The sequence below is a fragment of the Abramis brama genome (genome assembly GCF_963993115.1).
Source record: "Abramis brama genome assembly, chromosome: 20".
Taxonomy (NCBI): Eukaryota; Metazoa; Chordata; class Actinopteri; order Cypriniformes; family Leuciscidae; genus Abramis; species Abramis brama.
The window spans coordinates 17,138,309-17,155,019 of NC_139982.1; the positions used below are offsets into that span (position 1 = coordinate 17,138,309).

Consider the following 16,711-nt stretch of genomic DNA (forward strand, 5'->3'; position numbering starts at 1 on the left):
GACACAAGCATTGTGAAGAAGTTATGGTAAAAATGGAATTGTAATTAAGTGTGATTATCTATTTTTAATGTGGTACTCTTCACCTACCGATTGTCCTGGTAGTGGTTTGAGTTGTCCTTCCAGAGTGGCCATTTTGGCATCCTGTAATTCACTCTTTAGAGTCTGGACAGCGTTGAGTGCAGAGTCAATCTCCAGAGGACCACACGCCTCATGAGCCTACAACAAAACACAGAAAGATGAAAAATGTATACCCTTATACCCTCGCATGATCAATTTGCACAATCTGCGTTAAGAAATCTTTCTCCCTCTCGCATAGTTTCCGATCAAGCAGTTTCCTATTGAATTTTGACTGCAAAGATTTGACGAACAACTGTAAATGTGGCTGGACCTTAGGCTGTGTTCACACTTGTAGTTCGGTTCTCTTAGTTCTTTTGGTCCAGACCAAAAAATTACCCATTTAGTCCTGGTTAACTCAGCATTCATGCTAGCATTTTTACCACTGAACAAAACATGAAAAAAATCAGCTTTTATGACATCTAATTTGTGCCAGAACTTACCGAACCTCTAAAACAATGCTGTGTGCTGGGCTAAATGACCTTCGTTGTATGTATACATATGATGGTATTATAATGAGAACTCAGAGCTTAGAAAATGTTTAAAAGAGCCAAGACAGCGGCAGGAGTTCCTCTGTCACACACAAAAACAAAGATCTGCTGCAAGGAGACGATTTTCCGTACAGAACTGTAATGTGCAACGTAGCTCCTATGATGCCAAAAAACAGGCATGCTTGAGCATTCTGTCCTTTTTAGGGTCGCATCTTGGGACATCACTTCCCGTCTCATGTTGCGTTCATATTTCGGTCAAACCGCATCAGCGTTTGTTTTAATCTAACCAAACCTGCCACGTGTGAACACACCCCAAGTGTTTAAAGGTGTTTTAATGCCTACAATAAGGCAGTGAACTGTGGGTACCTTCTGTGCAGCGGTGCGCAGCTCTGCCAGGCAGGTGGCCAGGTTCTTGGCACACTGACCAAGTTGCATCGCCGCTGCCTGGTCGGTTACCGTCGGAACGGCCGCTTTAGCAGACGACACCATTTTACTTCCGGGCTGTTTGGAGACAAACAAAACACAAACGACGACAAAAAAAGGAACGTGAGGATCATTTAATGCCAAATCGGGAGTGCTAAGCAAGCACAGAATTGTGTGTTTTACCTGCAGGAAACTCTGGCTGGCAATGATAAGGGCTAGCTGGGCACCGAGATCTTCCGGGTGGGCCTGACTGCCTCTCATTCCCTGCACTAGCTGTGGGATATGGTCTGCCACGGCCTGGAGAGCATCCACAAAACCAAAGTCAGGATTGTTTATTTCAAATTTGCATTCTCTTGTAAATAACTGTACCCACAATACCTTGCAGCTGAACACGAGCTGCTGATGTGACATGGTGTTCTTATTGGATGCAGCTGCATTCTGGGCGGCGGCGATGGTCTGCGTCGCTGCCGCTGCGGCTTGCTTAGCTGCATTCTGTTCCAGACATATAACATGATGAATTATAGCATCAATAATTATTAACACAGGAAATAGCGAATGTGGACACAGGGGTGGACTATTACATCAGGAAGGGCTACACGAGAAAAAAAAGTCGAGATTGGCATGGTAATAGAGACTGGCATGGTAATGGATATGGCAATGTTAAGCTACGCGCGTTTCCACCGAAATTACCCAGAACAATTTGTCCCAGGAACTTTTTTTCACCTATACCTGTTGCGAGCCGCATTTCCACAGTGGTCTAAAGTACCGTGAAGATTAGGCAAATAGTCCAGTGACGTAGGACTGCACGCGACTTTATAGTTCCCACTGGATTTCATTCTCTGAATTTAAGCTTAATAAAGCCTGAACCTCGTCGTCGGTCCATCTGTCGTATTTTTTAAACTGCATTGTTGATTCGAATTGATGTTTCTGGGACTGAAACGTATTTAGTCGCACTCGCAATATACGTCAATCGTAAAAAGATTTAGCAAAAATTGCCAACATGCTACATTTTTCAAGTATTAGTAAAAGGCGGCGAGGAAAAAGGATTCTTTGTATAAAGAAATAATATTCCATGTGTAAGGACGGATGATAGATGCAAGCAAGATCCTCAAGAACAAAGCCATCTTTGTTGATGTGAAGAGACCAAACAGAACCAGAACGCTGAATTCCACTGGCCGAAACTGTTGGAAACTGGAAAAATACCCGCTATGGAAACTGGACTGCTTTTATTGCGTCTTACAACACATACAAGCTGATAAAAAGCTACTGCTTCCATGAGTCTTGGTCTAAACTGACGCAAGAGCAAAAGAACATTGTGTAACCATACTGAGATCAATGATGGATGAAAGAAAAACTATTTAATGTGCCCCTATTATGCTATTTTAAAGCTTCCTAAATTAGTTTTAAAGGTCTCCTACAACAGGTTTACATGCATCCAAGGTAAAAAAAAACCAACAACACTTTAATTGTCTCATAATGTAAATTTCAACATCACCTCTTTTCTCAGTGTCTGAAACGTTTAGAAAAATGATTCAGTCTCTCTAAACTCCTCCTTTGCAAGAGCCTACTCTGGTCTGATTGGTCAGATGGCCCAGTATGTTGTGATAGGTCAGATGGCCCAGAAATAAATAATAAATATTTATACATAAGTATCCCAAATGATACCAACTGAAAATCTACACGAGGATAAGTAAATCATGACATTTTCATTTTGGAGAATGGTCCATTTTTACATTTCATTAGTGTCTTCCACTATAATTGACTACAATCAAATCGTGTGTTAGAAGGCAGGGGCAAACACAGAGAGGACCGCTAAACGGGAGGTGGGATGATAGTGCATGTCCTCACCTCCAGTCGGTGAATGAGTTTCTTTTTGATAGCGTTCTGAGCGGCTGCGTTGGTGGCGACCCGTAACCCTTCAGCAGCCTCTCGCAGCCTCTGCTGCTGGTCTTCATTTTCTGGGTATGCGGCTGCCCCCTGCACAGATACAATTCAGGTACAATTACTGCATTACTTTCAGCAGACTACAATAGCAGGCTACATTACTGTATATATACAGTTAACATGCAACATTAGCTTGTGTTGGGTCATTTTTCTCACTTCAAACTTTTCATTATATGCTGTATACTGACTAATATTTTAATGTAATGTGAGGTATTTATGAAAGCCAATCTCGACCTTTAAAATTTTAATTAAAATAAGGTTTAAAAACTTAAAAACAAATATTTTTTGTCAGATACAAATGTCAGAATAACGCTAAATAACATCGCATTTTTTAATATATATCCACAGTAATGAGAAATAAAGTCGCAGTTATGAGTAATTGTAATTATGAGAAAAATTTAAAAGTATGAGATATAAACTCTTTATTACGAGTAATAGTTATTGCGAGATGTAAAATCACAATTATGTGAAATAAAGTGACATTTGAGATGATAATGCCGCAAGTCTCAAATGTGAAATATAATATAACAGTTATGACAGAATGTCACAATTGCTTTTTTACTGTGATGTGGAATACATTTGTCATAAAGTAATATGCCACATTGTTGTTGCATGACCTTAATTGCATGCTTATTCAGCAAGTGTTATCCAGTTAATTAATCAAATCCCTTCCCAGCTGTTAATTCATCCAATTTTGTGTAAACATATATTATCCCTGACTGTCCAATCAACTAATAATCAAGATGTTTTCGCATTATATTATTATTTTTTATAATTTAGTCATACAGTATATACCATAATCACATATATATACTGCATATTACCTCCTTTCAAAACTAGTAGCTAATATGCCATTTTGAAGCCTTGGTGTTTCGCATCATTTCATTTTATCTTCTTGCTTAATGGTTAAACAGAAAGTCAAAGGCAATTCTCAGAGGACAAAGTTGTCACAGATAAATCCCAGACTCGGTCAGCCCTGTGAAGGGAAATTTGTCAGCGACAGCAGAACTCTCGGGTACGCCATCCGCACACTTACAGCGCATTACTAAACATTCAATGCAAAGAGGAATTGGGGGCTGTCTGCTCCATCCCTGTTACCAAGGAAACCGTCTGTGGCGCATTCCTCATCTTTACATTTGATAATAATGGCATTGATGTTGTGATTAATGTATCATGGATCAAATGTGCCTAACAAGCCATAAACCAGCATTACGTATGTCTGCATATTAATCACATCCTGCTATTTATACATCTCTACGTTGCTGATGAAGATCGACAATCAATTCAGTGGTCCATCTCATCATGAGTCAAATCTAAATCATGGCTCAGGGCTCTTTCAGGTATCAGAGATGAAACACTGATGAGGAGAGGAAGCACATTTTACAGTGTGGCTGCTGATTCTGGGTACTGGATTAAAAAAAAAATGTAAATGGGGATAAAACTACCTACATCTAGCCAGAGCGTTCTTTTTTCTTCCTTAAAGATCAGGTTAAAATTTGATATAGTACTGAATTAATGAATGTATTACCGTGATATGCCAAGGTAGTCCAAAAAATAACATGGTAAAAATAACATGGTATTGCCATGGTATAGGTATAAGCATGGTGTGGCCATGATAGATGTTCAAAAAAATCCCCATGTTCTTAGTACGCCACACATACAAAACCATGGCTGAAACAACACGCTTTTGCACAACACGTTCAAAAAACAGGTTATATGGCTAAAAAAACAAAAAACAAAAAAAACAAAACCAAATCTACATTTACATTACATTACATTAATTCATTTAGCAGACGCTTTTATCCAAAGTGACTTACAAATGAAAACAATAGAAGCAGTTAAACTATAGGTAGGACAACAATATGCAAGTGCTTTGACCCTTCTCAGTTTAATCCAACGCAGTACATGTGAATTTTTTTATTTTTTTATAATAAAATAGAATAGAAGAATAGAAGAAAAAGTGTCAGTATTACTGGATCAAATCAAACCAAAAGAAACCAAAAGAAACCAAACCAAACCAAACCAAACCAAACCAAAACAAAACAAAACAAAACAAAACAAAACAAAACAAATGCAACACAAACCAAACACCCCCCCCCCCCCAAAGAAAACAAGCCAAGCCAAACCAACTGTAAAACAAAACCAAACAAAACACAAAATCCCAAAACAACAAAACCAAACCAAACCAAACAGAAAATCCCAACACAAAACAAACCAAACATAACCAAAAGCAAAACAAAACCAAACAAAACACAAAATCACAAAACAAAACACAAAATCACAAAACAAAACAACAAAAAACAAACAAAAAACAAAACAAATAAAAAAAAAAACCTCAAAAAACAACAACAACAAAAAAACAAAACCAACACACATTTACAAAATACAAAATTATCATTTGGTGGAAATTTCATTTTACCTATATATATATATATATATATAAAAAAACGGTAACAAACCATGGTACATGTCTAAACATCATTGTATTTTTTATACTGTAAGTGTCGAGGGTGTATCTCGCTATAGTTTTCATACCTTCGCAGCTTCCACCATTCTGGCAGTGGCATCGGCCAACAGCTTGGCAGCCGCGAGAAGTTTCTTGGAATTATCCACATCGATTTCAGCCTCAGCGTCAGAACGCATAGCATTCACCAAGTCTGAGGTGGCCTGGGCCAAAACCCGCGCCTGTCGTACCATTTCACCTGTAAATGTGAAAATAAATGTTATTTAAACACCACAATATAAGCATGTTGTGTGGGCAGATTCTTATATTTCTTCAGAAAAATCTACCGGCATATTCTTGGCTCCTTCTATAGTATGTTCACCGTCCTTGACTTTACTCTGGAAAAAAAAACCCTGACAGCCATTCCACGTTTCTTTGATGTGTGTGAATCTGGCACAGCTGAAGCTGTTCTCTTTGAAAATCAATCTTTCTGCATTCTCTCTGCATATCACTTCAGGAACTGAAGCGCTCAAATGGTTGTGCACCCGTGTGACCCGAAGTACATCATTGATCAAGGGCCCTTTCAAAAAGTGTGCCTACTCGTTTTCCATAAATGGACTCTGTATTTCCCGAACACCTACACAGATCCAGAAATACAAGCGTTGACAAGATTATCAAGGGAGAGAGGTGTGCGCAAGGGGTGTTTCACCTCTCCAAACGTAGGATGGATTCAGAGTGAAAATAGTAAGCTTGTTAAATCAACAGAATTCACCCCTTTTACTTTAGTTAAACGAGAAAAAAACTCAAATGTAGGATTGGATTCGATTCACCAGGAAATGAAAAGTGGGCTTTTCATAACAGACCTGAATGCAAGTTTGCAGCTGAATGTGGGCGACTTTTGAAGTACCGCCATGCTTAAGTATGTTTGTAGACTTGGATGTGCAGACTGGAGGTCAAGTTCTCTTTTGAGAATATCTTGATGTATTTAAATGGTAACATATATTTTATAAACATTGTTATTGCAGTTGTTTGCATTAAATTAGTGCATCAACAACAGTAGCCTAAAACAATACTTAGCTGTTGGCTGTTGTCTGCTGATATTTACACATTTGGGGCCCTATCTTGCACCCAGCGCAATTGACTTTGTACGCTGACGCATGTATCATTCCTATTTTGCACCCGCGCAAAGCGCGCTTTTCCCTCCACAGAAGCACGTCGCTAAACTAGGGAATGAACTTGCGCTCCCTGGGCGGTTCAGCGCAAAAAAGGAGGCGTGTTCCGGCGCAAACGTTCCTTCATGCTATTTTGCAGGTTTAGAAAACAATTGCGCCACTAACCAGGAAAAAATAGTTTAAAGTCAGTGGCGCGTTGCGCATGTTATTCATATGCTATTTTAAGGGCGCATGCTTGGCCATAATGAATGTAGCGTGTGCACAACGCGCATACACTTTGATTCTCTCATCTACACAGAAGCAGCAGTTTTCATTTTTGCAAATCATACATTATTATGATAGATAGATAGATAGATAGATAGATAGATAGATAGATAGATAGATAGATAGACAATTTATTATAAAAGCATACATCTAGCTTACACATTTACCCAAATTATCATACACCTTTTTAACCGAAGTTAATTTGGGTGGGTTTCTCCATCCCCAACGTCCCTGACGAGAGCGTTGCTCTCCTTGGCTGTGAACCGCTCCTGGCGCGCGTCTGGCAAATCCGCCGTTATAACAGGAATCCGCTTTAGAGCAAAGCGCGTCTGCTCTTAAAGGGAATGTGAGATGACGCTCTGATTGGTTTATTTCACGTTACGCCCAAACCACACCTATGAATAATGAAGCTACTTCAGACCAACCCATTTTAGATTTGCGCCTGGCGCAAGAGTTATTTATTCCGCTGGGAAAATAGCAACAGCGCCAAGACCCGCCCACAAAGTTACTTGCGCTTTGCGCTTTGACACTTGCGTTTCAGATCGTTAAAATAGGGCCCTTGATCTTAAACGGTTATTAGTTCTTTAATATTGCGTCTAATGATAATTGGCACAATTTGGTTGGTCTCAAAAAAGCACCCAACAAACGGTATTCATAGGAAAAGCAACGTATTTATTATATGTTTTAATAATTACTAATTTAATTTAATTTAATTTAATTTAATTAATTTTATATGGTTAAGATAAACATTTCTAATTTGAGAATGAAGGCTGGATTATTTTTTTTAAAGGATGAAAATAAATTTGTGAGCATTTTAATTGCAAAACAACTTTGCTTACATAAAATGACACAAACAACATCAGTAATAATTAATTATTAAAATAATATTTTGGTTTTATTGTAGTCTACTGGTCATTTAGTTATTGTTTCAAAAACAATTTAATTTGGTTCTGCATATCAGTTAAACAAAAAAAAAAAAATCCATCATAAAGTAATATTCACTAGTATTAAGTATTAACTAATGTTAAGGTCGTGTGGCTTGAGTGATGTCAGCGAAAAAGTAAAGTTGTTACAGACGTTGAGCAAATTATTATATGAAAGAATGCAAAAAGTAACGTTTCTTTTCTTTTGAATAACATGCACTGATGAATCATGCACCGTACGAACCGTACGTAACCTGTATTAAGAAATTCAATTTTGAGTTCCTGTTGACTTTAAAGCTAGAGAAATCTTTGATGATGATGACGTTGATTTGTGGGTCCAGGTCGTTTATCACGTTCCATGTTTTACTTGAACATTTGCAGACAACCCCACTGGCACCTTTCGGCATGTGTTTTTCTTTAAAAAGTTCAAAGACGTGTGTGTGTGTGATTGAGACCAGATTTGATGCTTTGTAGCGGTTTTATATGACATGTTTTCAACAACCTCGCGGGCCTACAATCTTTTGAGGATTCTTTAGACTTACGGCCATAGCATAACAAACATCTTCAGTTTTGAAAACGGCTTAAAAACACGACACAGACTGCAGACAAAACAACTTTTAGGGACCTCACTGAGACAAAATAAACTGGGGGTCAAATTTTTCCAGAAAAACAACAGCACTGGAGACAAGATACAAAAAGCTGAGCAAAGCTAGCAAGCTAAATATTTGTCAGTGCATTATAACAGAGAATTAAAGTTGCTTGTGGGTCACTAGAAGTAGGGCTGCCAGCCGGTTAGCGCACAAAGACAGCTCCAAAATGAGGCCAGGAACACCATCAAAACTGTGCAATTCTGAATATGGAAAAGCTAATCCTATTGTGTCACAGCACAGATATGCTTTGTTTGGACGATGAGCCTAAAAGATATTAAAGCTCTCTTGTGTATTACTGTATGCTTATTTGACTTTGATTTCCATTTATTAAATAAATTCTCTGTATCCTGGAACTGTTCTACATCCTGTGGCACAGGCCCATCTATCGCATTTAGAGGTACTTTCTAAGGCAAAAATCAGCATTTCTAATGCTCATATTTGTGGTTAGGGAATTCAAACAATCCTTTAACCTCAAGTAATAAACAAGGGCACAAAACTCATTCTGCACCGTGCATGATACCTTACATTGTGCAGCTTGTTGAGGAGAAGTGTGCTATTACTTATATACTATTAGAGTTCATCCTTATGTTTTTTGGTGGAGAAAGAGGGCAAAGACACTATTAAATGACATTATACCATGGTCTGTCTGAATGCTTGATTCTGATTGGCTGGAAGGTGGACAATAAAACCATTTAATGCACAGGTAGTTCCATGTCAGTTTTCATTGAAGAGCACTCACATGCGCACACCCATACACACCCGTACACACACACACACTATATTTTTGTTTTTAGCAAGGACGGAGTTACATCGCAATGTTTAAGTAATTAAACTCATAACTTATAGAGAGAGACGCTGAACAGACACAGGTACGAATCTCTCTTTCTCTCTCTCTCTTGATAATTAATTCAAATAAATGCTATAATTCATTCAATCAAATAAATGTCTTATTTGAATCTTACGCACTACTTTATCTCTTTGTCTGATTAAAAGCAGGCAGAATGCTAGATCTAACTGATGAAAATAACCGTCAAAATATTGTGTTGGTAACATCAATAACAGCTTTAAGTTGTCAATGCTGGCAAATGACCATGGTATAAGCGGTATAATCCGGGGCTAGCTGTGCATTAAATGATTTTACCCAGTTCTTTACCTCCACTTCATGCATTAAAATCGTTTAATGCACAGCTAACCGTGGATTATCACTTACATATTATGCCTATTAATACATTTAAGGTCATATCTTAGACATTTTTTTAATTATATACATAATGTCATTTATTTATGTGTTTATTTAATGTTATAATTATATAGGATTGTCTCACCTGCGTCCCCCATTGAGGTGAAAATACTCTCTGTTACAGTCATGATGGTGTCAGTGGCCTGGTCGTAGCGTCCGATTGGCTCTCCGCAGCTGGCGTAGTGGCGCACGTGCTGCAGCAGATCACTGAGGGCCTGGCTGACCGCCCCGGCCGCCATGTTCACCTGTCGGAGCAGCTCGCTCTCCTCTGAGGCGCCGTGGCACGCCTTCACACACCCCTCCACGGACCGCTCCACCAGACGTCCCGCCTCCACCAGCTGCTCCTGACACACCGGCGAGGAGATGGTGGGGCTCACCACCTACAACAATCACACGTGCACCCAAAATAGAGACTGCGTTCAGATTCAGAATACCATACAGAAAGTGTAAGGGAATGTGTGCTTTTCTTAAAGGGATATCTCACCGCTGGAAAGATGAATGTGTATTTAAATTGGGTAATTTATGTAGTAGAAATGTGAAATTGTTTTAGAAGTTGGTGCCTTCTAGACTGAGAAAAGCCAGAAAATGTATTTTTGGCTCATGTGGATGAAAGACAACAACTCCCAGAATGCACTTGCTTCGCTGCACTATGAGGCCACTCCCAAGCCACGCCTACCGGTTACAGAGGGCAGTCTCGGAAGAAATTATACAACTAGGCTACTAGTTGACTCGAAACTGAAAAGACGCCGTTTTATCGTGAGATCCCACCCCCTATGGGCGGGTTGAACACATGAACTAGCTCCTCCTACTGGCTGTAGTCTCGAGCCTCTGGCCAAAAAAGCCTAGCCTGACTACGTCAGACTTCGTACTTCCGCTCAATTTCATTTCGCTTCTGTACTCAGTCTGAGACAGCGTCAGAGCTTTCCGTTTTCCTCCGGCCTGAAAACAGCCGGCCAATCAACGAACAGAGGGCAGGCTGAGAGCCGTGACGTAGACGCTGATTGTACCGTGGATGCGTAGATTTACTTCACAAAATCTGCAAAAGTCGTTCACAGCCATGTTCACTCCGGTATTTCGCTCGATGGTTTTGTTTTCGCATCATACATGTGTTTACAGTGGAAGTTAGATGCGGCTGAGCATGCGCATAACACATCCTGGGTTTCTACTGATACAAAGCTTAATGCTAATCGGTGAAGTATCCCTTTAATGATGAAAATACATTCTTAGAGCTGAAATAGTGAAATTAATGATACACATCTTTATTAACATGGTATGGTAGTGGTCAACTTATGTATTGCTGATAAATCAGTTAATATTTGTTGTCACAAGCCAGATTTTTGATGGTATAAAGTTCCTTACACTAGATGATCAACCAACAACATTTTGTTTCTTAAGCATGTTTCACTAATGTACTTCTTACTTTTTAAATCCTGTCCAAATCAAATGTGGCTGTGTTTTTACTCACTCAGCCTCTTTTTAAAGTTTTAAAAGGAGCAAATTACCTATAGCTTTTTTTAGGTTATGCTGCTGGCATCCCAACATAAAGATTTAATGATTCCTGATTTAGAATTAAAAAGAATATTAAACCAATAAGGTATGATAATTATTTTAATTAATTATGTTTATGCATTAGGGATGTTCTATAGTCTAATGCCTTCATTTGTGTATGTGTTAAATTATTTTTTGACAAACTCCCCATTTCTCATTAATTCCTATAGGGGTCAAATTGACAGACGAGGGAAGGATTTGTACTATTTTTATTACAACCACAAAAAACTTGTGGAATACACTAAATATTTTTGTGTACTCCAAGTTCAAGTTCAAGTTCACAAAGTCTTGTACCACTCTGATGAACACAACATTTTTAAAAATGAAAAGAAAATCTTCAGGTCAAGGTCAACATGACAAATAACCTCAAAAAACATATTAAAATGAAAAAATAAATAAAAATAAAAATCCAAGTCATGAACCCTTTAAAATAAATTGTCATTTCATTACTTTAAGCAAAGTAGAGATAATTACAATCATTATACATGTGACATTATATTTCCTTACATATGCATCAGTTTTGAATTAAATGTTCAAATATATAACTTGATCTGTATCTACATATCTAGACAGATGTCTTCTAGTTAATTTCATTATGCGTAACGAATATGAAACGTACCTTAGTGCAGGCCACCAGCTGTGAGGTGGAGAGCGCGCACTGCGTGGCGGCGGTAATGACTCGGTTCTGGAGCACCGTGTCCTCCGCCACCTGTGCCACGTTCTTAGCTTTCAGCACCAGCATGGCGGCGGCATTAGCAACGGCTTTAGCCAGGTTCATCATGATGTCCTGAAACATATTCGTCATTCAAGCAACACACTGTGAAACAACCTGGCCCAGACTAATGAATGAAATAAACGCAAGGATAGAGTGTAACAGAATAAAATAGAGGGCAATAAAACGCTCTCTGAGGCTAACTGACTGTGACAACATCACATAAACCACACTAAATCAAATTTAACGTGTTGAAAATGGGCACTAAAGTGTTTACCACAAGCGAAAACTGCCTTGCCAAGAAATAATGAGACATGGAGCATGTGATTGGCTGAGGGATTTGGCATTAACCAATCAGCAGATTCAGGCAGAGCGCAACAGTTGAGTTCAAGAGGTAGAAAATCCCATTCCCATCTCATTCATAAAGACATTTTTTAACAATAACATATAAACCTTCAAGACAGACCTAACATAAACTTTGAGATTAAGGGATAAAGTTGTTTCTCCTACACCCGTCAACATCTTATACATATGTATATACCTGTATATTTTATAAATTCAATCAAAAGGGAGTGGAAAAACATGTTCAGATTGCAACTCATACTGTCGTGTTAAATTTAGGGCAAGTTAGCATGACAATAACACACAAGAAAACGTGCATGAACATCAAAAGGTATGCTGAAAAATACAGTACAACTTATCGAAATGAATCATGTCTCATGTAATCGCATAATCACCGTGTCAACCGCAGAAAGACGTCGATAAAACAGCTTAATGTTGCATTTATCTCAGGAAAGTTTTCCAATGTTCACAATTCATTAGTTAGTTATAAAACACTAGAGAGGCGCTTATTTACTGTGAATTATTTATGTATGTTTGAATACATTTGTTTATGAAAACTACCTTATGTGCAACTGAGTACTGAATACATTTCAGTATTTAATGGAGTGTAATTATTACATATGAAAATAAATAGCAGTTGAATAGAATTGGGTTCTGTGTTTAATTTTATCCTCTAATATTACAGTAATGTTCCAAATGAGAGGGTTACCTGTATAGCTCGCAGTATTATTTGGGCGAGATTTTTTTTCCCCACTGAAAATAAAAATCAAAGTATCGGTATCGTTCCTGGTATCGGAGGAGAAATTTAGTATCGAATAGTTTTTTTGAGAAACATAAAAATGAAAATTTTCTCAACATTTTATCACCGTTGCCCTGACTTAGTATGCAAAGAAAATTTATTTAAGGAAAACTAGCAATATTATCCATACATTGAAAGTGACCACAGCTATGAAGCAAGATTTTAAGTGAATAATGACTTACATTTCATGTCTGTTCATGTCTGTTCGTCACTTAAAGCTATAGATATATCAAATGACTTCAAAAGACTTGAAATATAGTGCATTAGACATATTAACAACTTTGTAATGCCATTTTGACAACCGTTCACCACCACTTTCACTGTATGGAAAGGAGCAGTGTGAACATTCCTCAAAACATCCCCTTTTGTGAAGAAATAGTTCACCCATATGTCGTTCCAAATAACTTGATTGACTTTTTTTCCTAATTTCTAGATACATTTTTGCTTTGAATCAGAGTTTGCAATGCTGTGAATGGGAAAAAATACCAGAGCCGGAGTGAGTATTCACTATTTTTACGCTCTGTTCAAGAAAGAAAGACACACCTGGAATCTCTCGTCTGTTTCTCCTTCTCCCATTTGCTTCAGAAGATCTCCGCTGGCCTGTCCGATGCTGCCCGCCGCCGTCAGAACAGTCTGTCTGGGCTGTGGGGTGATATCGACACTTAAGAAATGACCCACGTACGGCCAACCGCGACGTCTCAGAACACAATGCGCGGCTAATCACATCCTGCCTATCAGCTCTGCACCCCACTACAATTACCCTGTCTAGCACAAGCCAAACAAATAAACAGATTGTGACTGTGCTCTGTAAACCAGGAAGGAAAAAACAGAGCTTAACGAGTTCATTATTAAATCCGCCTGTAAACACCAGTGCGTTACTGGCGGATTAGATGTGAAGGGGCCGAGGGGTTTGCGTGTTTGCATTCGTCACCTCTCCAGAAGCCGGCTCCACGGCTCTGAGCAGGTCAGACACGGCCCCTGTGAGGGTCCGGGCGGCCCCCATTAGATTCTGCCCGCTGCCCACTTCGTCCTCCATCAGAGCCGCCAGGAGCTTCACTCCCTTGGACATCTCCGTCAGGTTTGAGGAGATGGTGGTGATGGCGCAGCCCACGGCGGTATAATCCGTGTCCGAAGGGTCACCTGGAGTGAATCGGAAAAGTGGTTGATTAAAAGTGTGAAAGAGTGAGTGATTTAAAGGGATAGTTCACCTAAAAATGCTAATTCTGTCATTTATTATCCATGCATTATGGAAATGACATTTTTGGGGGCAATTTTTCTCTTTTATGTATCCTAAATACGTAATTAAATCCTATTTTCTCGCTTTCTGCATAATTTGACGGGAGCTGTTATTGTTAACTAAAACTATTCAAAACTGGGGTCGATGATTAAAATAAAGCTAAAATAGAATATTAATATTGGACGAAAAATTTAAACAAACAAATGAGAAAATAATATCTTGGCAACTAATTGAAATAAGTACGTACTAAAATGACTAAAACTAATACTGAAATAAAAATGTTAATATATAGAATTTAAATAACAAAAACTGATAAAAATGACAAAAACGCATGACAAATTGAATAAAACAAACTAAAATGAAAATGAAAACTGAGCTAAAAATATTAATTCAAACTAGAATAGTATATAAATAAATCTAAAATAACACTGAACTTGACACAATTACAGCTTGGAAATGATGTACAGTAAAAAGTTTTTTTTAAAGGGGTGGTATAATGCCCTTTTCACAAGATGTAAAATACGTCTCTGATGTCCCCAGAGTGTGTATGTGAAGTTTTAGCTCAAAATACCCCACAGATATTTTTATATAGCATGTTAAAGTTGTCACTTTTTGAGGGTGAGCAAAAACGCGCCGTTTTGTGTCTGGCCCTTTAAATGCAAATGAGCTGCTGCTTCCGGCACAGAGGGCGGAGCTTCAAGTGTTTGTGTTCTCATATTTCATCTTAAGCTTTTCGCTGACACGCGTCACATTCTTTGGCAACCTAATTAATTAAAAATAAACTTTATTAATGGTAAAACGGTTTGGTGTGATGGAAATTACTTAATTTGCATAATAATCGATTTTTACATAATAAATATTAAACTTTGTTCAGACTATTATAGTTGTAAGCATCAGTGTTTGGAATAACGCCATTTAAAAGAAAGAAAAAGAAAGTTTTTCAGTAACGGGGTAATCTAACTAATTACTTTTCCCGTCGTTACAACGCCGTTAACATTACTGGACTTTAAAGTCGTTGCGTTACTATGCATTGATTGAATAAACTGTGTAATCCGAACGCACCCCTGGCTCGCACAGCTAGTGAGGAGGTGGGTTAATAACGAGTTAAGCGATTATGATTGGCTAAGGCAGAGTCATGTGTTTCATGGTAGCCAATCAGAGCCAGTGTTTTTACACACATGCCAGCACACGCGCCACAGAGAGAGAGAGAGAGAGAGAGAGAGAGAGAGAGAGAGAGGGAGGCGCGATCGAAAAGGCGCAAAGTGTTTACATTTGTGTGAGTGCGTGCGTGCATGTGTGTGTGTGTGTGTGTGTGTGTGTGAGGTGCGGACGCGATCGAACAGTGGAAACATAAAAACATACTCCGTAATTTTGTTTATGGATATTCAAACTGCAAAGTGTTTAAGTTACTGCTAATTAAAATTTTAAGGAAAACAAATATAACGTTATTAATCTGAAATGTAGCAAATTAATTTTCAATTCATTCAGGTACAATTACCAAACATATCTCAAGGTCTGTTTGTCTTTTTATTAATTTAATTAATGAACTAATTATATAAAACTATTGTCAGTGCACTACAAATAAACTGGTTCTATGCCTTTACTTTATTAATAAAACTTTTAATAAAAAGTTGAGAGCGGTTGATTTAATTTGCTAGAGTTAAATTTATATGGTGTAACTGTTTACTTTTCTTACAAAGATAATGCTTGAAGTGCAGGATAAACCTCTTGCTGTCTGTCGACATGCAATAAATATCGAAAGTTATGTACAAACACCTGTCTGTTCTACTCATTTCAACTGACTTGTGAAAACTGCTAAAAAATAATCCAAATTCTTTGACATATAGCAACTTTTTTTTTTAACAGTAACTCAAATAGTTACTTTCCCTGGTAACAAGTTACTTTTATTTTATAGTAATTCAGTTACTAACTCAGTTACTTTTTGGAACAAGTAGTGAGTAACTATAACTAATTACTTTTTTAAAGTAACGTTCCCAACACTGGTAAGCATGTAATAATTTATATTTTTATTACTGATTTTAATACTTTAATTATGAATTTGAAAAGTAGGCAAAATAAACTAAAATAAACTGATGAATTGTTCACTATAAAACCAGGAACATACATGGCCAGTTTTACTTTCATGTCTTTAACACGCTCCACTCAAATGTGCAACACGTGCAATAACGTAATCATTATTAGTGAGCTCATTCAAAATGAGATCCATATTACCCATATGCATTCCATCTACAGTGCGGACATCCACACATCACATTATATCCTAACAAGCTCTTCAGGGCATGAGAACAGATGTAAAGCACAGGCTGAAAAGAAAAAAAACCCCCAGTAAAGTTTGAGCTGGGTTCCTGGCTAACAGGCAAATCTCCGCACTATCAAACAGATGGCACG

General features: G+C 38.1%; 1 protein-coding gene across 4 annotated transcripts in view; it reads right to left on the bottom strand.

Annotated features, from left to right (window-relative positions):
* tln2b (talin 2b) overlaps window positions 1-16,711 on the bottom strand; it is a 161,549-nt gene that overhangs the window by 47,899 nt on the left and 96,939 nt on the right. For all 4 annotated transcript variants that reach the window (XM_084095065.1, XM_084095066.1, XM_084095068.1 and 1 more), the window contains exons 16-25: window positions 13,997-14,205; window positions 13,609-13,707; window positions 11,832-11,999; window positions 9,750-10,044; window positions 5,508-5,674; window positions 2,877-3,005; window positions 1,407-1,520; window positions 1,212-1,325; window positions 972-1,106; window positions 88-216 (exon numbers count right to left, since the gene is read on the bottom strand). In XM_084095065.1, coding sequence (XP_083951191.1) covers window positions 88-216; window positions 972-1,106; window positions 1,212-1,325; window positions 1,407-1,520; window positions 2,877-3,005; window positions 5,508-5,674; window positions 9,750-10,044; window positions 11,832-11,999; window positions 13,609-13,707; window positions 13,997-14,205 — 1,559 coding nt within the window. The remainder of the gene's footprint in view (window positions 1-87; window positions 217-971; window positions 1,107-1,211; window positions 1,326-1,406; window positions 1,521-2,876; window positions 3,006-5,507; window positions 5,675-9,749; window positions 10,045-11,831; window positions 12,000-13,608; window positions 13,708-13,996; window positions 14,206-16,711) is intronic.